The sequence below is a fragment of the Gymnodraco acuticeps genome, unplaced genomic scaffold (assembly GCF_902827175.1).
Source record: "Gymnodraco acuticeps unplaced genomic scaffold, fGymAcu1.1, whole genome shotgun sequence".
Lineage (NCBI taxonomy): Eukaryota > Metazoa > Chordata > Actinopteri > Perciformes > Bathydraconidae > Gymnodraco > Gymnodraco acuticeps.
The window spans coordinates 4,241,730-4,265,767 of record NW_022991216.1 but is presented as its reverse complement, the minus strand read 5'-3'; the positions used below and the strand labels follow the sequence as shown (position 1 = coordinate 4,265,767).

The 24,038-nt window shown below is 40.5% G+C and overlaps 2 protein-coding genes across 4 annotated transcripts in view; one reads left to right on the top strand and one right to left on the bottom strand.

The window, feature by feature from the left end:
• Positions 1–498: 498 nt before the first annotated feature.
• LOC117561499 (secretory carrier-associated membrane protein 1-like) lies at positions 499–19,227 on the top strand. 2 transcript variants are annotated; one of them, XM_034238975.1, is made up of 10 exons: positions 499–718; positions 3,271–3,343; positions 4,037–4,114; positions 4,882–4,983; positions 7,835–7,946; positions 9,756–9,884; positions 13,597–13,756; positions 14,234–14,335; positions 15,568–15,685; positions 16,235–19,227. In XM_034238975.1, the coding sequence occupies exons 2-10, from the start codon at positions 3,341–3,343 to the stop codon at positions 16,382–16,384; spliced, it is 954 nt and encodes a 317-aa protein (XP_034094866.1). In that variant the 5' UTR covers positions 499–718; positions 3,271–3,340; the 3' UTR covers positions 16,385–19,227. The 2 variants fall into 2 exon arrangements, with proteins under 2 accessions (XP_034094866.1, XP_034094865.1); XM_034238974.1 differs by lacking the exon at positions 3,271–3,343.
• Positions 19,228–22,382: 3,155 nt separating this feature from the next.
• lhfpl2a (LHFPL tetraspan subfamily member 2a) overlaps positions 22,383–24,038 on the bottom strand; it is a 42,640-nt gene continuing 40,984 nt past the window's right edge. For both annotated transcript variants that reach the window (XM_034238820.1, XM_034238821.1), the window contains one exon: positions 22,383–23,539. In XM_034238820.1, the coding sequence (XP_034094711.1) occupies positions 23,283–23,539 (257 nt within the window). In that variant the 3' untranslated portion in view covers positions 22,383–23,282. The remainder of the gene's footprint in view (positions 23,540–24,038) is intronic.

Here is a 24,038-nt window from a genome sequence, read left to right as displayed (position 1 = left end):
TCTAATATATACTCATACTCTGAAATGGGAACAATGATTACTTTTACTTTTTGTGGGCAATTTGAATTGTTTTTTATTCAAATATTGTTGTACTTATGCCTCAGTTATATTTTTAATGTAGTGCGTTAACTTGTAACATATTACTTCTTCCCAGTGGTGTTGTTTGGTTACTTCGAACTTATCAAGAAACAAATTCACACTATACAAATATTATGCCTATTTTTCTTTTATAGACCTTAATTGGAAACAAATGGGCAAGTGCATACAGAAGTCAAGAATAAACATTACAAAAATGGAGGGCAAGGGCTTTTTACATCAATCATATTTTTCTAATTGCGGTCAACAGTTTAATTGCTTTTTAATTTGAGGGGTTTAAAACAATTAAGAAACTAGTACACACTCAAATAAAACATGTGACCTGACGCTTCTTCACTTCCGTATACGTCAGTATTGTATCACATGTGATCCGTTGCTAGTGACCAATCCCATCCAGCCTGATAGTATCTCTGGACTGAGTCAACACTTCACCTCCGACCGTCTGTCATCTCTTGCGTCTACGTCAAAACGAGTCGGTATTTTGGAAGCAGTTTGCTTGGATTTATACACTGTATATATCATTATTAAGTCTTAAAACGACTGAAACCATCCTGGTTGGATAATGTCAGGAGGATTCGACAGCAACCCGTTCGCGGACCCGGAGATCAGCAACCCATTCCAGGTAACGTTAGCTAGCTACGTTAGCGCCATTAGCATTAGCTTGTGCACTATTTCACATTAATAACAACGTTACACAGCCTGGCAAATCAGACACGGGTTGCTCAGTGCTATGCAGCTGTGATAAAGCTACTTGTGTTTAAAACAAGTAATAGCAGTGATTAGCAAAACGTTTTTAATTCACTTGTCAAGCTTAAATTACACTCTGTCACTTAGTATGGCTCACTTCGGTGTGACATAACACGTTAATGAACCAGGCAATGTTGTGTTAGCTAGCTTGATGTCTAGTGATAGCCTTATTTGTGACTTGCAGGGTGTATGGTGTATTATTCTTTGTGATATATACAACTATCCACCGTCTTTACACCTTCCCTTCCATAACATTTTACATTTAAAAGCACATATCTATTAAACACTTATATGCTGTTCAAAGGTTCCTGTAACCATGCATATTTGATTTGATGGGCATCTAGGTTGATTTTCCATCGCTTTAGATACCCTTAATGGATTTTCTATACCAAACGACATGTGCTAATAATAACTCAACGCGAGGGGAAGGATTTGATGGGATGCTTTTGCATAGAACCCATTTAAAAGGCTACTATAACAGGGTTTTGGTGATTTGTCAGTCAATTATAGAGACATAAATTAGGTCAGTAACTATATTGTTTCACTGCAAGGTTTCCATTATGCTGTCAACTTTATTTAGACATCCAACGAATGGACAGCCTTGTGTGAACAGTGTCTTGTAATGTGAAAGCATCATGTGCTCTTTAGCCCTTCAGTGCCTCCCTCCATCAGCAAGCTTGTAACGGTGTTCTCATCATTGGCATTGGCAGTACACTTACTATTTGGCATTTCATTAGAGATGAAAAGGTTATGTGATTAATTGATAAACCAAGCAAATATTCGGATAAATGACACATTTTTAGCAGAAATACCAATGCTTTCAGCTACTTAAGCGTAAATATTTGTTGTTTCTTATTCTTTCGTGTCTTTCTTTCATTTTTTTAATGGATGAACAAGCATCAATTAAAATGTAACATGTTCAAGATAATAGAGCAGGGTTGAAGCACTGTTGGTCGGACAAAACGGGACATCAAATGACTGCTCCTGTGTTTTAGTATAATGTGATTGGTATGTTCCACTAATGCACAGGTTCATTTGAAGACTAAGAGTAAAAAAAAAACTACAATTATTTGCAGATCTATTGTTTTAGATTAGGATGTCAACAAAAATAAAACCAGAACAAATTTGAATGACGAAATATAAATTGGCTGAAACATTATGAATATTCCTACACATACTATGAGTCCTACATGGCTACAGTAAATAATTCTTCTCATTCTAAAAAGTCATTTCCAAATCTTGTTCTTTCAGTGTATGAAAGTAAAAGATGCTGATGGCACAGTTTGACCGCACAGACGCATGAAAGGTGAATTATTCATGGAGCCTCATTAACATACTGACATGACTAGTGAACCCCTGCTGCTCTGCCAATTTCCTGTCATTTATTGGCTGTCTTTTTTTGTGCCTGAGGAAAAATGAAGCTTTGTTCCCTGCTCTTGAGCTATCTTCAATACTTCATGAAATCATATGGTGCTGTCATGGCGACATGTGGTGCTAGGATCCCCGCTGGCAGCTACATTTCATCACTCCCAGTTATGCATAGAATTGTTCATTCGGATTTGACCTATTCATCTGAATGTAGGCTTATTAAAAGCATTACGCTCTAATGTCATAGAAGGAAGCTTAGATTTCACGCTGTGCCAGGCTAAACAGCTTAATAACATGTCGGACAGAGCATGGACTCCAACTGGTTTTCATCCTGTTGACCCAGCAGTGTGTTACGTACAGAATACCATACAGCAAGCATCGTGTTCGATAATGTGTCATCAGCTAGTGGGACTTTTGCAGCGAATGCATCACAAAATACATTAGGATCATGAAAGGTACATTATTAGGTGTCAGGAAATACATCCTTCTTAATTACAGTAAGATCTGCATCAGGTGAATTATCTTATTTTCCCTCTTTCCCAACTTTAGATTTCAAAAGGAACTCTGTGAATATGCATGTGTTTCCTTGGCTGTGCATAGGGCGACATTAAACTTTCAACGCAACATACCCTCAAATATTTATGACCCCGGTCTGGTGACAAGTTTCTGTGTGTGTGTGTGTGTGTGTGTGTGTGTGTGTGTGTGTGTGTGTGTGTGTGTGTGTGTGTGTGTGTGTGTGTGTGTGTGTGTGTGGTGTGTGTGTGTGTGTGTGTGTGTGTGTGTGTGTGTGTGTGTGTGTGTGTGTGTGTGTGTGTGTGTGTGTGTGTGTGTGTGTGTGTGTGTGTGTGTGTGTGTGTGTGTGTGTGTGTGTGTGTGTGTGTGTGTGTGTGTGTGTGTGTGTGTGTGTGTGTGTGTGTGTGTGTGTGTGTGTGTGTGTGTGTGTGTGTGTGTGTGTGTGTGTGTGTGTGTGTGTGTGTGTGTGTGTGTGTGTGTGGTGTGTGTGGTGGTGTGTGTGTGTGTGTGTGTGTGTGTGTGTGTGTGTGTGTGTGTGTGCTGCAGGAATATGCAGATTGGATGGTAATCTTCAGCAGCTATTTGAATGAAAGCAGAGTGTGACTGACAGCAGCTGATGGTAAGCTTATAATAAGAAACGTGTGATAAACTGATGCCTGCAAGAACAGACTTTTACATGCAAACGGAGGCAGAATATACTAAATGATGTATTTAAAGTGTGTGGTTAGGTTACTGGCGATTGGTAGTTGAATACACCCTATAAGCAAACGGTCTCACTCCAGTGTCACCCTTTAAAAGGCTTCTGCTTAATGTTTAAGCTTGATCCTCCATTTCACTTTGTGTTTGTATAGTATATAGTAAAACTGTTACTCACCAAATGTTGTGAACAAGGTTGTTTGAATTTGCTTGTCTTGCAAATCCAGAATGTGCCTAAAAGGATCGGGAAGTGTTTTTGTGCAGAGCGCAGCATAGTAAAAAAATGAAGTCTTTTTTTATGTATGTCTTTTGGAGCTGGAACACCCAGGACTATTTATAGAAGTCTTCTCGGGAAAATTATTGGAATCATCCTGCCAGTATTGAATTATAGGCCCGTTGCATTTTGAATAAAGAGGGTTGTTTGGCCTTTGACAGAATAATGGAGGGGATTTATACTCGCATGAGCTCAGACATTTCCACTCCTGTCCTTGATCAAACACAAGGATAGACTTGAAAAAATGACTATTTTCAACTATTCATAACATTTGAGTTATTTACCCAATACTTTTTATGTTTTCTTCTACGATTTATGTTTATATCTTTTGTATTTTTAAAGGATCCATCAGTGACACAAGTACGACAGGCTGCTCCTCCGGGGCTAGAGGAGTACAATCCCTTCACAGATGGCAAACCAGTGAGTACCTTATTAAATAATCCAGTGGCTGCTGGATTCATTCAAATCTATTCCATGAGGATAATACATCAAATACATTTGAAAAACATTAACAGGATTGAAAGGGTTGATTTAATTCTAAAAAAGATCCAGGATAATATAATGGTTGCTGTTGCCAAACAATTGTGTTGAATGGGAAATAACACAAGTATAACTTCCAGCAGTGGACACTTATCAAAGAGTAAGAATCACACACAATTGTCAGAGAGCTTTATAACTGTATTTTATTACATTACATGTCACTTGTTAGACGCTTTTATCCAAGGCGACGTACATACTCAATACTGTGGGCAATCCCCACAGGAGCAATTTGGGGTGAAGTGTTTCAGGGACACAACGACATGCTGACTGCAGTGGGGTTTGAACCTGTAACCCCCGTGATCCCAACACCAACCCACTAGACCACTGCGCCACACGCCTCCCTAAATGAAATGTAGACGTTTTTTCTGACTTTCCCTGAAATTCTGCCTTTTTTTGCTTGTAAAATATTGGATATTTTTGACCCTTCACTCCTCTAAAAGTTATTTAAATGAATTGATCCAAGAGGTTTTATGAGAGAAAAGCAGCCTTTGGTTGACATGCTCACAATTGATCAACTTTAGTGGTTTTAATTATAATTGAACTGTGAGCCCGATGCAGTAGGCTACTCTCTTTTGTTTTGTGCCATATCATTCTCATTTAAATTGTTGTTACATCCACATTTAAATGAATCTATTTTTCCTCCGCAGACACCTGGGGGTGTGGCGCCCAAGACTGCAGCCCCCACCCTCAACACGCAACCCGCCATCATGAAGCCCACAGAGGAGCCTCCAGCCTACTCACAGTCACAGGTGACACTGACCACACCTGCTGTAGAAAAGCATGTGTATCCTAAACATGACATGTGATGCAGTTTTCCTTATCATTGTCACAATAGAGAACCGCAGTGACGCGTCCTAAAACCAGGAAGTAAACTCCTTCGTCAAAAACGCAATGCAATTTCTCCATAGGATTTTGGAAAATAGCTGGAAATAAGGTCTGTGGTTGAAACCCGTTTAAGAGACGGATCACGTTTTGTTCAGCCGGATAATCTCCACATGTCTATCCTACTTTTATAATTTTCGAAGCATAAATCTAGTCGCAAGAAGCAAAATGCTAACGTTATGCTATAAAGGAACGACAGCAGGGTCGCTGCTTCAACGTCACGCCAACTTAAGATCCATATTCAAACATACAGATTGTAAATGGTACAAGTTGAAGCGTTTGCTTTAACAGTTTGCAGGAGGCAGGGACTTGCTTTCAAGCAGAACAGGGCAAACAAACTTAGAGGAGTGTTCACGTGTTCGGTGTAATGACGTAAAACGGCCTGGACAACTTCTGTAGTCCTATTCAGCCACTTGGTAACAACCATCGTTTTTCAGACACGTAAACTCTTCAGAAATCACCAGTGGGGTCACTGCTGATGTATTTAATGTCGTAGAACAAAACGTGATCCGTCTCTTCAATTTGTGTCAAACACAGACCTTATTTGGAGCTATTTTCCAAAACCCTATGGAGAAATTGCATTGATTTTTATCGAAGGAACCGGACGTGGTAAAAATGCTAGCTTACTTTCGGGTTTTAGGACGCGTCACTGCGGTTCTCTATGGGCAGCCATCTAGCTACAGTAGTGAACACATTCATTCAGAATGATAATGATGGAGGATTGAGATGAACAGATGCAGGGAAGATGTTGGTACAATAAACAACATATAATTGTAAAATAATATATTCCAATGCAGACCATAGCTCAAATGAATCGACAAGTACCTGAGTTTGTTAGGTTTTAATACATCCACTTCTTAAAAAAGGCATCTTTTAAGTTTCTTCATTAAGATCCTATTAATTGGAAACCTAAATGCATACCAGATAAACAACATATACAACCACTTTCTCCTCTAAATGTAACAGTTTTCCTTATTTAATGGCTTGAAATTGAACTCACAGGTACTGTAGGTATATCACACGCTCCTAAACATGGATGCATAGAATGTAAAATAACACAGAACATATAAATAATCTAAAAACGAATTAGCTTTGAATCATTACAAAAATACTCACTGGTGTGGCATGGTGTCAGACAAAGGTTTTGGAGAAACAAATGCACAGGAGTAGGGATGGGTATCGGGTACTACTACTTTCATCGATACCGCTTATCGATCCGGTCTTTTTTGACTCTTATCGGTTCTTTTGGAGAGAAAAACTAAACTAAATTGTGAACAAAACTAACATTGCTTTTTATTTAAATGAAATAAATAATATTTCACATCAAAATAAACAACAATGTTTTAACAAATCGTATTAAATAATCTGATGACAGACTGTAAACAGAATAGCTGAAACTTTAACAAAGTAAATAACTCAGTTTCCTCTAATCATTAACCCATGTTTGTATAATGGAGTTAACTCCGTGTGTTGCTGCTAGCATACATAACACCTGACGTGGAAACGTTACTCGTGGATGGGGCTACAGAGCTGCTAGAAAGACAGTCGAACCCGGTACATTCCTCCGTCTGCATGTGGAGCACGTTTGCTAAATGTTTAGACAAATTGCTCGTGTTACCGCCCTTACATACTAAACGCTTATTCCACTTTTGGTAACGAGCATTGTCCACATCGACACGGGTAAAGTTTAACCACACCTCGGAGCGCGTTCTCTCCGCCATCTCCGCAGTGTGTTTGTTTGTGTTGCTGCATGTAGCAGCTGCGTGTGTGTAAACTGCCCCGCCCCCTCGCACACAGACGGGGGAGACAGATCTCTCGTCTGGATTGGAAACATCTAAAATACTAAAAATAATCATAGACGCATTTTGCAGTCTTTTTGCATATTAGAAACGGAGTTGGCGACACTAAAACTGCAATATAATGTTTGTGTAGCAATAATACATATGAGATATATATTTTATAGATGTCTCCAGTACCGATAAAAAGACCGATAACGTCGGAGCTTAACAGTACCACGGTCTTTAATAATTCAGCCCCGGGGCCCGTTAAATACCGGGGCTCGGTATGCATCCCTACACAGGAGTAGCCTCAATGGCTTCCGTCAAAGGGTTCAAACCGATCACACCCAGCCCTTAAATAACCTCCCATCTCTAAACTCCTCCCCTTTGAGTCTCCACCCAATCGTGGTTTCACAGAGGTGATTCATGACACCCTGATCTCACAAACTGTAATTTCTTCAACTTTATTACTTGTTACTTGTTCCCTTGAGAAATTGTAGATTTTACAGACACATCTTTATACTCTCCATATCAGCATGCAGAATATAATAGTAGGTGTATTAGGTTAGTCCTGTATCACCAGCAGAGACTTGTATTGAAGGCAGAACATACATAGCATGAGAGCAGGCTTCATGCTGCGTTTGCACACAGAAGAGCATCTCCATAGGAGGCTGTTTCTGTCTGTGACTGAGCTTTGTAGCTGCTATAGGAACCACAGAGTCGGAGAGAAAGCAGGCAGGCGGAGGAAATCACTTTTGATGGTGCATCTCATTTGTCGGCAGCCTCCTGGGAAACAAGTTGTTGTGATGTCTTTTCCTCCTGCTGGTGCTTCCCCTGTAGAGAATTGGATTTATTCCAAAAGTAGAAACAGAGCTGAAGAAACATATTTCTGTACTTGTATCAGTGTGTTGACATCTGTTTTGTGTGTGTGTTTGTGTAGGAGCAGTCGGGAGCAGCTGCTGAGCTGTTGAGGAGGCAGGAGGAGCTGGAGAGGAAGGCTGCGGAGCTGGACCGCAGGGAGAGAGAGATGCAGTCGCTCAGCGCTTCAGGAGGTCAGCAGCAGGGACATGTTCCTCAATCTAAACAGGCTCAAAATGACCTTTCCCTGCTACAGGTCCAGGTGCAGCTTTTCCTTTGAGACCAGAGTGGGATCTGTTTTATTCTGCTAAACATTTACTGAATACATAGATGAGAAGATCACTACCACTCTCATGTTTGTAAGGTAAATATGAAGATGGACAAAATAGAAGATTAGCATAAAGACTGTGTACAGGGAGAAAAAGACAACATGGGTCAATACAAAGGTAAAAAAAGAAGCACGTCTAAATGTTACAAATGATTTTGTGACTTAAGTCTTTTTTCACCACGGGACTGCAAGGCAACCAGCGGAGACTCCATGCAGATACTGCACCTGTCAAATAAATGGCATTAATAGTAGTGATAAAAAAGAAAATACCCGAAAAAGACCGTAGTAATAATAAGTACTAATAGTAATAGTGACATAAGTCGAATTCAGAGGTCTACCTGGGACTAGCTGTTTATACACACTTAAGTCAACTTGTACTCTAGCTGCGTCTCACTTCTCTTATTTTTCATTTCCTCGCTCCTCGGTCTCACCGGAAGTTGATTTGTCTGCGCCATCTTGAGTAGCGTCCCAGTGGCCTTATTTGTGCCGGAGGATCGAGGAGCGATAACCGAGGAACCACCAGACCATCCTTCGATGAAATCCTCAGACACTCGCCCCGCCCCCTTACTGTGTATCGCTCACTGATTGGACGAGGCAGTGCATGCACTGATCTGATGCTTCTTGACATGAGAGCAGTTTCCCAGCGGAGTGAAGAAAATACATGAACCTCACGGGAGTCACTCCTCAGTTTATACCGTGTTTTGTTTCAATTCCTGTTTCATTTAGTTACAAATATGTGATATATCTGAACAACAAAGTGGTCAAAAATCATTTTATTCATTTATTGGAAACATTTTCATGATCGCTTTTTTCGTTTTACATTTTCATTTATTGTCATTTCCATTCAGTCAGTCATTAAGTGCTATTTCAAATGTTAATGTGCTACATATCCAAACAAACAAACAAAGTGTGCAATCCAATGAATGTTAATCTAACTGGGTTTTGATAGATAACATATCTCTTTTTCTTCTCTCAATTATTTTATTTCTATTGTGCACTCTGATCAATATTAATCTAACTATTGTTCGTTTAGAAATTTTAAGAATGGCGTTTATCTTTTTTGAGAATGAGTTCTTATTTGATTTTATTTATTGGGGTCTACAACAGATGATACAAATGTTTGTGTCAGTAAATGTGTACTAACAGAGGCGGGGGTGTTTGTGGAAATAACGGGGACAGAGCTGGCTGCTGTCAGACGAACAGCTGTGCAGCGTCATCACAAACGGACGTCGCTTCACGTGACGCTCCGGAGGAAAGGACGTCCCATTGCTCTTAAAACTCATTTCCCTGCTTCTCGTGGTTTCCTTGCGTCCCTCCATGCTTCCCTGGTGGGAGGGACTAGTCGCAGGGAAACGACGCAAGTGAGGGACGCAAGGAATCCATTTAACCGAAGTGAGAAGCAGCCTATGTATCCCTGCAGAAAAAGTACATATAATATATAATAAGCATATTTCCAAAAGGTGTAAACATTCATGCAGATTCTCAAAGCTTCTCTACAGATCCCTGTCCATATGTCTACTGTTGAGCTTCTACACAAGAATCTAGGCAGGACACAAGAGAATATATTGACTGTTAATGCAGCAGAGTTGCTGTACATGTAGGCTATTACTGATAAGTTGTCCTTTCAGTGTAGAACATGAACCTACGTTTCTTTTTGTCTTTTCTTGTCCTGCAGGCAGGAAAAACAACTGGCCCCCCCTCCCAGAGAAGTTCCCTGTGGGGCCCTGTTTCTACCAAGACATTACAGTGGACATCCCTGTGGAGTTCCAGAAGACCGTCAAGATCATGTACTACCTCTGGATGTGTGAGTAGCTTTCTTTCAATCAAATGTTGTTCAGTAATACTCAGAATGTCTGAGCCGCTGCATTGTAATGAAAATGAAGAAATAGAATCAACCCGAAAAAGATGTACCCAAAATAATCTGCTTACAGTCATCTAGCACTGAAACAATTAGTTAAACCTTCCCCTAGGATCTGTTGCTTTTCTCTGTCTTATGTGATAATAAAGTCAATATATTTGGCTGTTGGTACTTTGGATAAGATCATATAATTGAAACACACATGTGTGGTACATTTGATCGACCATAGATCATTTGTGGGGGATGAACAGCTAGTTACAGCCTTTTATTCATCGTATAAATCCCCATCTTTGTAACCTTAATTCATCCATTTCTTAAAAATAGACATGATAAAGACGCTCAATAGCAATTTCACCTTTAATAATAATAATAATACATTTTATTTTAGGCGCCAAAGGACACCGTACAATTTGTTAAAAAAGAAACCGCTAATAGGCAACAGAACATGATAAAAACACAAACAGGAATTCATGGAGGAGACAATGAAGCTTACTAGATCACTGTTAAGCAGGGAACCCTGGTGTCCTCCACACTCACCATTTGTAGGTGAGCTTGTTTGGCCTGAAATGAAATGAATGCAACAATTATGTTTGATTTCATACCGTGAGTTTCTTACATCGATGGTTCTATCACAAAATTGGGGAACCAACTTTTTTACAAAAATCTGTAAAATTCCTCCATGTGTCCTTCCTAGTTTGAAGTTCTTTTAGATTGCTACTTGTGGGAAAGTAGTATTACTAGTATATGAATGTAAAGTAATACTATATGTATTTTACAACCAAAGCAGAATGAAAGCATTTTACTGAGCCTGGCTGTAACTTAGCTTGTTTTTAATTTTGTCAAGGTTTCTGGGGAACAGATGGCAGTATCTGTTTTATGGAAGATTGTTCTAGGTGTTCACACTCACTGTTCACACACGCTGCATCCACCCACACTTTGCTGCCGAAATGAAACACTTCCAACTCTCTCCAGTGAAATAAAAAAGATGTAGTCTTCATAGCTACCACGACACTATAGGGTTAAAGTCCGTCTACAAATAAAGCTGGTCTGAACTCTGAAGGAACTTTAACAAAGGCTATTTATTATCTTTTGAATAAAACAAAAAATTGGTGACAAATTGTATTTTCAATATTATTTCATCAACAAGATAATGCATTAGTTTAAACAGTGAGCCTATGCCAACCCCTGAATAAGAAGAACTGCATTGTATCCCCCTTTAAGCTTCACAGGCGGTTCCTACTGGTGCTCAAAAATTACAATTCACTGGGATTCCGGGAATGAATGGCCTGGAGTGACACTCGGCACATGACGAGGGCACGTGGTGCAGTCATGTGGTCTGAGGAAGTATTGGTCAGATGATTGCTTAAAGGTTCGTTTGGATACAGACTTCAGAGAGCAGTAGAAACCATGTCTCTATCCCCCGCCCTCAGTTTGAGTTCATACGCAGATTATTCTGAGATAAGCAAAGAATTTCATACTTTTAGCTTGAAAAGGATCTTGAGCACACATCAGCCCCACTCTCTCCTGTTGTGTCAACAAGCAGGCTCCTGTCATATTTCACACTGTGATGTGAAATCAACTCATTCCTACACTCTGTTACTGTACAATGCCATGACAATGGCAGTGTGTATTATATTGGAAGCTCTGAGGCAAATGAGAGAAAAATATTTTCCTGGTCTGATCAAAATCGTGTTCTCTCTTGTGTTTGTGACTTAACCAGAGGCCTGTACTACGAAGCCGGTTCAACCTAACCTGGATATGTTTGAGTTAGCCGGTTGGCCTAATCCAAAACATACGCGCTCTCGCTAAACGGTCCTACGACGCGGGTTATCAAGTGGATTGCTCAAGCCAGCCGTGTCCTATCTGGTTAGGTGCGCGTTCACATGAAAGGGGTGGTATCTGGAGCATTCGACCAATCACAAACATGGAGAAGCGTACTGACAGCGCAGCGTCATACTTCCTGAATGAAAAGTCAATTATAATATTAGACATATGAAGAAGTTAAACTTTAAACATCCATGACTTAAACACTTTATCCAGGATCAAAGCCACATAGCTGCACCTGCAAGGTGACAGCTGGTAACAGAACAAGTGTTTGAATGCGTACATTAACAGGTTTATGATATCACTGCCCCGTCTAAAACACGATCTGACTTTAATTACATTTGTCTCGAGTGTTTCGTCAACTTAATGTGTTGCTTAAAATAATACTTCTGCATACAGTATGTGACACTGAGTGTTGCACGGCCAGATACGGCTCAGCTGACTCAGATAAGGAGATATATGATACATTATGAAGTGATATGAATGATAATGGGACACATCGACGTCTGCACTCAGTGCCACGGACTGTAGCCTATATGTTACTCTGATCCGGTTACTTATGTTGTGGCAGATATTTAAGTAAGCTTTCTTAACGCTAATGTTATAATAGTCAGATTGCTCTGAAGATGGAGGTGATATTCTATTAATGTTCACGTTCACACAGTCGGTGATTTTTGCCGGCCGTCTTTCCTGCAACGGCAGCTTTTCTGTATTTCCTTTCTCCTGTATTATGACTTGATCGCTTTAAACTCCGCACACTGAGCTCTGATTGGTCAGCAGGCAGTGCTTTCACTGAGTTGAGCTCTTAGCCTGCAACCTAACCTGCTCCGGAGCAGGTTAGCCGCACAGCATAAGTTACCATGGAGATCTAGCCCGCTAAAAAGAGAACCAGCTTCGTAGGACCGGAAACCCCGAGTTTTCCCTGAAGTTAGCCCGCTAAGCGAAAATCCAGCTTCGTAGTACAGGCCTCTGGTCACTTTTCGAAGTCACCTGGTTGTTGTTTTTTTAAACCAATTTTCAATTTCAATGTGTTTTTCCAGCTGAGTTAACATTTCTCCATGCACTTTAGACATAAGGTACATATGTTGCGTTTTAGAGAGTTATGTAACCATCCTTAAACCACGGGATGTACTTTTTTAATCAGCTGTTAGGAAATACAGAGTCCTATCCATCACATCTCTGTGTCACCGTTAAGGAAAGGTATGGCTCCACACATTATCATTATCAGCATAGGGGAAAACACACTTGCTTGTTTGTATTTCTACAAACCAATCACAAGTGTCTTAGGTGATGCTAGGCCCAGGATGAAGCGTATGAGCACAGATAGCATGAAGAGAGGGGAATGCTGTGTGCAATGCAAATACTAGTAGTACAATGGCAGGCTTATTCCAACTGTTTTATTTGGTGAGTCATTATTTTACGGCTATGGGGGCTGTGGTGCACGCCAGCCTCTTGTGGCAAACTTAAATATTACAGCAGGAAACAGCCAAATTATCCAGATAATCCAAAACATTTGTTTTTCAAAAAAGTCATGACCACAGGAAAGCAAACAACTCAGATCATACAAAATAAATGGACAAAATGATTTTAATTCTAACTTTCCTCTCGGGGCTTCCGTAGTTCTCCATCCTGCACAGTCCCACATGTTGAAATATTCAGTGTCAGTGTGCAGCAGTGTGAGGACACTAGACACTATCTGTACAGTAGCCAGACACCAGCCTGCTTTCTGAGCTCTGACATATACAGTGACACATTGAGGCTGCCACACTGTCCCACTCCCCCTGAAAGCCCCATCCATACCCTGACTGCATCCTCTCTCTCTCTCATACTTCAGTTCACACTGGGACGCTGCTGGCTAACCTGGTGGGCTGCCTGGCCTGGTTCTGTGTGGACGCATCACGCGGAGTGGACTTCGGCCTGTCCATCCTCTGGTTCCTGCTCTTCACTCCGTGTTCCTTCGTCTGCTGGTACAGACCCCTTTATGGAGCATTCAGGTAAATAACACAGATGTATTGACCTTGGAATGACGTGTTTAGGTAGGCCAGCACAGAACATTTGACCTCTACAAAAGGGAAGAAGGAACTTCCAATTGGATTTTGGATTGTTCCTGGAAAAAAGATATGTGGCAAACCGAAGTTAGTGATACATATAGAAACTGACAAGGTCATATTCACAAAGGAAAAACACTTTTATGATTTTTAAGATGGAATCAAATCACCAGAAGTAAAATGCTAATGTTATACTACAAACAGACTGCACCACGAACAAATGGCTTAAGTTGTGTTTGGCATGATGACGTTTAGTAATCCCACTTATTAGCAATAGCCTTTTCAGTGAAAGCTTTATAATGCACAAATTGGGTATTAACTGACTTATTTAATGCCGTAGAATGAAACGTTAAAATCTCTGATGTATGTGATAACCACAGACGTTATTTATAGCATCTAACCAGATGTTCTCTCTTTCTGCAGGAGTGACAGCTCATTCAAGTTTTTTGCTTTCTTCTTCGTGTACATCTGTCAGTTTGGCGTCTACGTTCTCCAGTGTATTGGCATCGCTGGTTGGGGCGCCAGGTGAGAAAAATCATTAAGGAATGTGAATAATTCTACTTTCGTTTTCTTCACTTTGAAGTTCATTTAACATCTAGTTTCTTTAAGGATCAATCCTTTATTTATTTTCTTCTTTTTCTTATAGTTTAATCATTGTTTGCTGATCCGGCAGAAAAGGGGATAACAAATCACAGTTAGATTACACATAAGTTATATTTATCTCAAATCCAGCAAAGGCAGTTATTTTTAAACATGATAAGAATGCAGAAATAACCTAATGCAATTGAAACAGTATAGCAAATACGGATGCAAACTATTAACGCACACAATCGCGACCCCCAGGAGGCATGTACAGGAAGGTTGGAGTTGGAGGGGGATTTCTTTAAAGACACCATTTGGGCTGTTAGAAATCTTTTTTTGTCTTTCATGTACTGCAAGGGAAATCTAAAAAAAGAATTGAATGACATTTTGATGCACTAAATACGGAAAATATATGTAAATAGGACAACATTCATCAGCTCCATCTCCAACTTTCTTATATTACAACCATTTGGAGTTTAAAATATTTTCTATCCTGAAGACAAATCTCAAACATGTATTATTTATTTAAAATCCCTAGGAATACCAAAAACAGCTGGACATACAAGCTTTCCGTACAGATTGTGCTAATAAGCGATTTTTTTTGGTGACTATTTTCAGCTATGGATCATTACACATTTAATTCTCTGGTTAGTATTTCCAACAGCAGGATGGTGTAGGGTGGTGTCAAAAAAACAACAGTGCCTGTAAGGGAAACTTCTGTGTAGCAATGCAGTGGGAGTCACCGACTCAGGAAGGAGACACGGTAGAGCAGGAGCTTTGATGTCAAACACTGATGGTTTATTTGGAGTTACGGCCGGATAATTCACATCACAAGTCACAGCAGCCACGATCTGACTGCACGGTAGAGTTGCCACGTCAATTCTGAAGAACTCTACCCCAGACCCATGTATTTAGCTAGTTCCGAGAGCATCATCAACATGCTGCATAACAAGATAAAATGATAACACCTCTATCAGCTGACGCCAACAGGCAGGAACAGGGAGACAGAACACTGAGAGCACAGCAGCCAAGGTTACGAGGTGCGTGTGCTCAGTCAGGACAGTTTGAACTGATAAACTGGGTCAAAGTTATGGGCCTTGGAAAATATTTCCACAACAGTGCCACATTGTTGACTGACGAAAAATATATAATATCACTCATTTCCTGGTTCTCAGCGGGTGGATCTCAGCGCTGACCGGCCTGAATCGCAGCGTCCCAGTGGGCATCATCATGATCCTCATCGCTGCTCTCTTTACCTCGCTGGCTGTCATGTCCCTCATCATGTTCAAAAAGGTAGACTCACAGGAACAAAATGAAGTTTAAGCTGCCATTAAAGTCTGCTCATCAGAGGTGGGAAGTAGTCTAGTACAAATACTTCGTTACTATACTTAAGTAAGTTTTTCTGGTATCAGTACGACTTTGTACTTTTACTTCTTACATTTTTAACACAAATACCTGTACTTTCTACTTCTTACATTTTCAAAACAGGTTTGTTACTTTAGTTTGAATGTGTGTTTGGTGGCGTGATCATTATTTAGAGTCATTGCGTGTCTATTGATTTGAACACGATCCGTGTCATGTTGCCGTTGTTCAGCATTAGCTAACAATGACATTATTGTTCTATTAATATAAAGGGAGGTCAGGTACTCTATAAAACAGTTGGTGGTTATGGGTACTTTTTACTTAAGTACATTTCGAAAGCCCATACTTCTTTACTTTTACTTGAGTAAAGAAGTTTAGTCAGTACTTCTACTTTTACCAGAGTATTTTTAAACACGAGTATCTGTAGTCTCTGCTGCTCAGTTGTAACGCATCTCTTGTTGCCCTCCTCTTCCTCATCAGGTCCACGGGATGTACCGTACCACCGGGGCCAGCTTTGAGAAGGCCCAGCAGGAGTTTGCCACCGGTGTCATGTCCAACAAGACGGTCCAGACGGCCGCTGCTAACGCCACCACCAGGGCGGCACAAGGAGCCTTCAAGGAGCAGATCTGATTGGCCTAGAGAGCTCGCTCAACCCTCCGTCCCTCCCCCTCTGCTCACAGCCTCACACCCAGCTTCCACTTGAGCCAACTGTCCTTGTTTGAACACATGGAGAGTCCCCCAGCCTTCTGACAATATCAAAGTGTTTCATGTAACGGCGCTACGGTTAGCCTTCCATGACCTCTCACCATCTCAGTGATAAAACACCCACTGCAGGCAGGATCCAAACAGCTCCATCACAGACTCTGCACTCCTACCACTCCACCATTTTTCTCTGTGTGAGTTTGTGTGTGTGGCCAACTGAATTAATGTTTGTGTGCCTCTTTAAATGTCCGTCTGTCCTCCGTAGACAGATTCTAATGTAGCTGAACCAAGTCTTTTTAACGTCCCCTCTCACTGCAGGTGCTCCCCAGCATTATTGGCTTACCATGCATCCGAGCCTTACCTTGATTTATAAGCCTAATCTCTCCTTCCTGTTTTTAAATTAATGTATTAATAGTACAAATCTCTAGCAGCAGCATGCTCTGATTGGATCTGCGGTGAGTTAATAACTAATCACCCCCCGGTGGACTGACCATGAACTGTTGAAGATGAATGCCGTGCATTCCAGTTCACTGCCTTGCCTTCTACTTTCCGCTTGCCTCAGAATTTGTTTTTTCTTTATAGTGAAGGGTCACCCACATTTCGAAATGTCAGTATCAAACATGCTACTTTGTTGACAGACTCAAGGGCTAATGTGATTTTATTTATCAAATAATATATCAAGTAAAAAATCTTCAAATTCCTCGTTTTCTCAAGCCGGAAAAACATTTTGCTCCTGATAGGAATATCTTAACGATCATTGGATTTATTGAAATGTTGTGCAGACCTTCATGCTCCTCAGAGGATACATCCTACCTACTTGGATGATCCCCTGACTTTAACTCTCGTCCCATCATGAGGTTTGCATTCATGTGGCCATGACCTTTAGCACATACATGCATGTCCCATTCCTGATCAAAGTAATCAGTTTAATCATTTTAAAGGTCTACACTTCAATTTGTGAAATTAGATGTTGGATCAAAACTAATGACATTCTAATTAGCTGTACTTTTTAATGCAAATAAAAAAATATTAGCATGCTAACAAGCTAAGCTTACATGGTAAACATTATACCGGCTTAGCAATAGCCTGCTAGCATTGTCATTACAAGCATGTTGGCACGCTGTTAGCATTTAGCACAAAGCATCTCTGTAGCGTCTTAGTCGTGTTACTTGAAAAATGACTGGACTCATTCATAAATATTCATAATTGCCTGTCCATTGACTAACTGACTAATCGTTTCAGCTCCATTGCTGTATGATGTAGACTTTGTAACATTTTAAAAGCCACCTTCCCCGCCAACAACAGTGTTTGATACTCAAAGTATTTTTGGGTGAACTGTCACTTTAAAGTTTGCTTTTGAGTTGTGATCCGCTTTAAATATTTAGCTTATAATGGTCTACATATCCATTGTGAAATGTTGCCAAGTTGCACTTTAAATCTGTGTCTGCACACTAAACTGTGCAAAAGGAAGGATATTTATAAAAGGACCTCTCGCCTTCCTGCTCATTCGTGTCCATAACTACCAGCTGAGCTCAATATAGTTCACACATGAAGCCTACCTGTTCATGTCCTCTCCTCAGAAACAAATACTGACACCGTTAACATACAGTACCACCCTATACAGATGCATGTTTTTACCGTTTTTGTGAAGGGGGAAGTGGAACTCGTCTCCAGCTTTTCTTGTGTTCCTGGAGACTTACCTCAGTTTTACTCAGGATGTGCTCTTTACCTGCATGATGAGGTTACAAAAATATGAAATGAAACACTAACTGGACCCTGTTTTTAAATATATGTGCTGTAAATCAACATGTTGCAATATAAAAGAGGCTACAAATGGGCCAGTAAAGGTGATGTAATGCTCCGATAATTGCTTGCATAGTCATAATTAGACAATTGTGGATCACTGAACTCAAATCTGAAGACTTGCATCGATCATTCTTTTTGAAGTCTCCTAAAATCCCTGGTTATTTAGACTTTCAAATGTATTTGATCTGCTAAAATGCGTTTGAAAGTGTCTCTTTCTACATGTTTCTTTAGTAAGAGCTGCAAAGCTTTTCCACAGTCTGAATGTGTCTGATCTGTTTTGTGTGTTGTGTCTCATGTTCAAACCAGTCAAGCCTTTGTATGTGTTTGATGTGTTGGAGTGTACATAGAGGGGATTTGGCCTTTAAGTCTGAGTCTGTGTGCAGGGCAGAGTCTGGCTGTGGGTCTGTGATCCTTCTGGATTGATTTCAAAGCTTCCTGCAACATGCCTTGTTTTGCTCTCTGCTCTCATCTCATCTCTTCTCTTCACACTGGATTGAGTCGAACCAGTGCATGTGTATTCCTGAGTACATTTACGTACGAATCAACGTGAGATGATTCCTCAAAAACAATCAAACTGAGTGGCACTTACAGTATTTGCTGTTATTTTTGACTTGCTTAAGAAAACATGATGTATGTGAGAATGGCGTTAGATTGCAATGTGAACTGTGTGCTGTAGATGGGCTGTGGCTTAAGCATCATGATCAACATGGACTGAAGTAGAAACACTGACAGTTCAATCAATTCAGAAGCATCTCTAAGAAGTCAACTCTTAATGAAATGATCAAAAAGAAAATAGAAAGGGATGTTTGTATATTTTGTAAGATTTATCACGAGATGGCCGGCTGTTCGCTCTTGATTTCGTTGTCATTTTAAGATGCACTCTGGTTGGACTTTCAATCGCATGTTGAGTAGCTTGAGTTTTGTATATTTATTGTATTAACACTAAATTAAACTCTTCTTCTGTATGTGTTTCAAGCTCTCTCTTTTTGTTTATATTCATGCCTATGTTTGTACTATATGTGGGGAAATTATTCAGACAAAACAATGGTTTAGGTTGTAAAAGAAACCGGATCCATGCTCTTAAAAAGGCAAACGCAGGGTGTACAGTAAGTGGGCTTGCACCAGCAGCTAATAACCAGATGAGGTCAGTAGTCATCAAATAACATGAGAATAGTTTCCCTTCACTGCAAATGTTTGGAAGAATGATCCTCATTAGAGATAAAAAGTCAGTTCTCATATAGAATCAACGGTAAGGTAGCAAACATTTTAAATTCTATCCACTTCGAGCGATAGAATTATTAACAAAGCACTTTTATACTAATAAAGGACTGGCTTATCTAAAGCCAGTTGAGTAGCACTTGAAATGTTTGGCTCTATGAAACCTGATGTACTTATATGATTCTGTTTTCTTCAAGGTTGTGTCTTCCTGGTCGAACGCACTTATTGTAAGTCGCTTTGGATAAAAGCCTCAGCTAAATGCAATGTAATGTAAATAACTTGGCAAAGGAGAATGTCCCCATGCATAGAGCATGAAGGAGGCTTAATACTAACCATTCAAATAAGCAAGAAAAAAAACATAACATATGGATGGGAAGTGTCTGCAATAGAACTCCATGATGTTATATCAACGTTACGTTTGTAGGCTGTTCCAAAATGGCCCAAAAATGGTTGATGCCTTTAGCATTGGTATTCCTACTCTTAATAAAAGCAGTAATAATATGACCCGATCCAAAAGTCAGCTTTGAGTCTGATAACATTCATTTACTAAAATATTTTAAAACACATCATACGGACATCTGTTTTTAGTAAAAACCATGTTTAAAGAATAATGTAATGAAGTATTTCTGTAATGCTAGTATAGTATACTTTGTTGTTGAAAATTGTTTGAAAGTTTTGTTTGCATTGGATCATGTTAACATCTTAAGATAGGCTTTAACTAACTAATCTTAACCCAATACTTATCCATAACTGAATAACATTTTTCTTTGTATTCCTTATCTTTACTTGACTTGTTTTAATCTTGTATTCCTGACTTTGAAATGAATTCATGATATGATTTTTTGAAGTACTATTCATAGTGGCAGTGGCAAAAGCTGGCAGCTTAGAAACACTCACACTTTAAGACAATTGCAGGCCAAGTGCTGATTGGCTAAAACAAACCTGTGAAATAAAACAAAAGCAACACTCTCACTTAACAGGGAGCTGGAAGCAGACCCAGTTTAGTGACAACAGGAAGGGGCAGAGTGGAGGAACAGCAGACCCAGTTCAGTGCCAACAGGAAGGGGCAGAGTGGAGGAACAGCAGACCCCAGAGCTGCTCCTCTTAAATGCCTTCCATACATTACAGTGTGTGAAAACAGCCTGCTGTCAGCTGCTGCGCTCACAGCTGCCACAGACATTCAGCTGAGTGGGCACAGGAAGTGGATTACTGTGGATGACATACAGGATTAAACTTTTAATAGCTTCCATCTACTTTGATTTGCAAACATCAGCTGGACAACTGACAGTGTGTCAAACTAAATCATTAATTTCAATGTTTTCAAGTACATTTCTTGTATCCTAAAAGATAATGATTTACTGGCATCACCATGAGAATACATTCATTCTTCTTGTCCGAGATGTAAAAGGAACTCTTTCTACAAACGGAAAGCCTCTGGCACTGAAACAGGCCAACAGTTTCTGCTGCACTAGTCAGATTTGTCATGTGTCTAATCTGGAAATCATCAAGCGCTGTGTTTAGTTTTGAGTTTGCTAGTGGAGGAAGGGAGCCACAGGGTTGTGCCAGAGGCTGCTCTGTAGTCCACATGGAGGGAGGAACATCTGGGGAGCGACTCTTCTGACTGACACACACACACACACACACACACACACACACACACACACACACACACACACACACACACACACACACACACACACACACACACACACACACACACACACACACACACACACACACACACACACACACACACACACACCACACACACACACACACACACACACACACACACACACACACACACACACACACACACACACACACACACACACACACACACACACACACACACACACACACACACACACACACACACACACACACACACACACACATTTAGTAGCTCCTAAGGAAGAGAAGAGAAATGTATTGTTCATTTGAAAGAGCCATAATTGATATTTTAGGATGAAAAAAACAAATGAAAGCAGTTTGACAATGTTAAAGGGGTCCTAGTGATGAATTATCCCACACATCTGCAGATCCTGTGGTTTTATGGAGCATTGTAGCGGGTTTTTAGCATTGTTTAGCTGATCGACTCACTTTTTTTTTACCGTTTTAGTTCACTCTCACTGCCTCGTAGTGCTGACAGACACAGTTTGAGATAAGCTGGTGAACATAGTGAAGCATTTAGCAGCCAAATGTTTTCCTCTGGAGATGGTGGAGACTAACAGCTGAGCTAAAAGAGAGTGAATATTGGGCATCAGGTGGACACAAGTATGACTTCCAAAGTAATGCATGCCTGCTAACTGCTTGGTGTTAAAATAAGAATCTGTTTTGATAACAAGGTTGCCATATGCAGGTTAGTCTGCTGCTCCCTCCACCTCCAGGAAGGTTTTTAATCCTTCCTCCAACAGCAAGTTAGATGTTTACATAAAGTGTATACTCCAATAACCGTTTTGGGGGCTTCTTAGGAGTTCCCGCATTAGTCCCAGCTTCTGTTACCCTTTATATCCCCGTACGTAAAATGCATCACCATTGCAAAACCATAACTCAGGTATAATGTGAAAAACAGAGTGCATACCCTGAAGGGAAAAGGCTCAATCAGCATTGTGTTAACTTGTTTGTAAGGACTTGTAACGGGTGTTCATTTATTTGTAAAAACTCAAGCACTTCAGTGTATTTGGTTGGATATGAAGCACACGTATAAAAATACACACTTACAGAGTTAAGTTCTGCATCAGTGGAAAAACTGATCACCCACTGGCTGGAAAACATTCCCACCCACACCTCAAGGGCCAAACCGAGGTCTCAGCACCAAGATGGCAGCTTCACTTGCTCCATCTCCTCCCCTTACCCACAGTAAAGCTTCGACTGGATACAAAACTGAAACCAAACCTTGTTTTTTTTCTCCCTTCTCTTTATTCGTTTGGCAGAAACAAATGGGAACAGATAGGACACTATCTACGACTCCCTGAAACCAGACATTACTAACAGCAATACTTCATGTGTGTCCTCATCATTCATGTCCAAGTTGTCTCCTGAAAGAGGAGCAGACACTTCACAGGTCTACTTTTAGCTCAGGCAAGGATAAAGCTCACTTCATTTTCAGGGTTTTGCAGAATAGAGGACAAACAAAATGGACCCAAGATCTTCCTCTGCCCGTCCTTGTGCAGTCTGTGTGAAAAATAACTTCCATCGATACATTTCAAGGGTCTCTGTGGGACTAATAAAGCTATTCTGAAACACATTTATCATTCAAATAACAGTACATTCTGGAAGCTTTACAGGACATCCACTCTGAGCTGAAGCCATTTATTCTGTGAGTAGTTTATTCTGACTGAGTAGTGGTTCCCTTGTTGAGTTAATACTCACAAACAGTTTACACATCCAGGTTTTGCAGGCTGTGTTTCTTTTTTAGGCAAGAGTGTCATCATCAGCCCAGCCTGGATCAAGCTGACCAATCATTCTGCGATCATTACTATGTACAAAATATATATAATCACACTTATTTACAGAGCATGTGGAGACAGACAAAGCCTCCCTGGGCGTCCACACGGCTAAACACGAATACAATAACAGACGCAGCACCTTTAGTGGCTGAAAGACAAACACTGAGAAAAAAAAACGTGGCACTTGTAGATTCCTCCGACATAATCACAAAACAGAGTCAGGTCTAGTGGTAAACAACGCAGGGGCCTCCATTTCACAGGCCAGTGTTTTGAGAAAATACAGAAGGGCAGGTGTCTCTCGCCTCTTCCTCTTCTTCTTCATTTCCCAACAGGACAAAAGTATCTGAGCTTCAGAGGAGGCAGATGAGGCTCTTGCCCTCCTCGATCTCCTCCTGGACTTTGTCGCTGGACGTGGCGATCTCGGCCTGTGCGGAGAACACGGCGCAGAGGAATGTGAGCACGGTCCCCCCCATGGCGGTGTAGAAGGCCCAGCCCATGGAGCACAGCCCGGCCCGGTACGGAGCCGCGTCGGCCCCGCAGTACAGCTGCACCTTATCTGAACCCCAGCCAGCGGGGTACAGCATCAGACCCAGGATCAGAAACAGACCTGCAACAAGGAAAACATTACAGGGTGTGTTAACTGATTGTAGTTTATTGCAGTTTACTGAAGGAAAAACAATAAGACTGTTGAGTACCAACATACTGGTGAGCGCGAAAGTAAATTCTTGACCTTGGAAATATTTACTCACACCCACTTACTGGCTTTTCTTTTCATTGACCTGGAATTAAGATTGTTTGTCAAACTCAGTTTTTGACAACTAGTTTAAAGGGCCACCTTCTAAAAGCAATAAACCATAACAATGTGTTTAACTTCAATTGTAGTTAGTTAGTTTGGTGTATCCAGACTGTTTGAAAAAAAGGCAGTATGATGTTTTTTCCACATTCATAATTAATGTCAGACTTGTGCTTCAAAGCTTAAAAACCTACATTTAAAAAGAGTCTACCTTCACCTTCCTTTGAACCAAAATACCTGATTGAACCGACCAACATCTTTAGGGCAAAAACCCACAGTAGATCAAAAGTGCTACAGTTTCTGAATGAATCCA

What these genes read in the sequence shown, in the direction of transcription:
- LOC117561499 (XM_034238974.1), top strand. Translation starts at nt 659, where the DNA reads ATGTCAGGAGGATTCGACAGCAACCCGTTCGCGGACCCGGAGATCAGC. An exon ending in CCTTCACAGATGGCAAACCA is followed by an intron (nt 4,115 to 4,881) that starts GTGAGTACCTTA and finishes TTTCCTCCGCAG; the next exon opens with ACACCTGGGGGTGTGGCGCC. An exon ending in CCCTCATCATGTTCAAAAAG is followed by an intron (nt 15,686 to 16,234) that starts GTAGACTCACAG and finishes CTTCCTCATCAG; the next exon opens with GTCCACGGGATGTACCGTAC.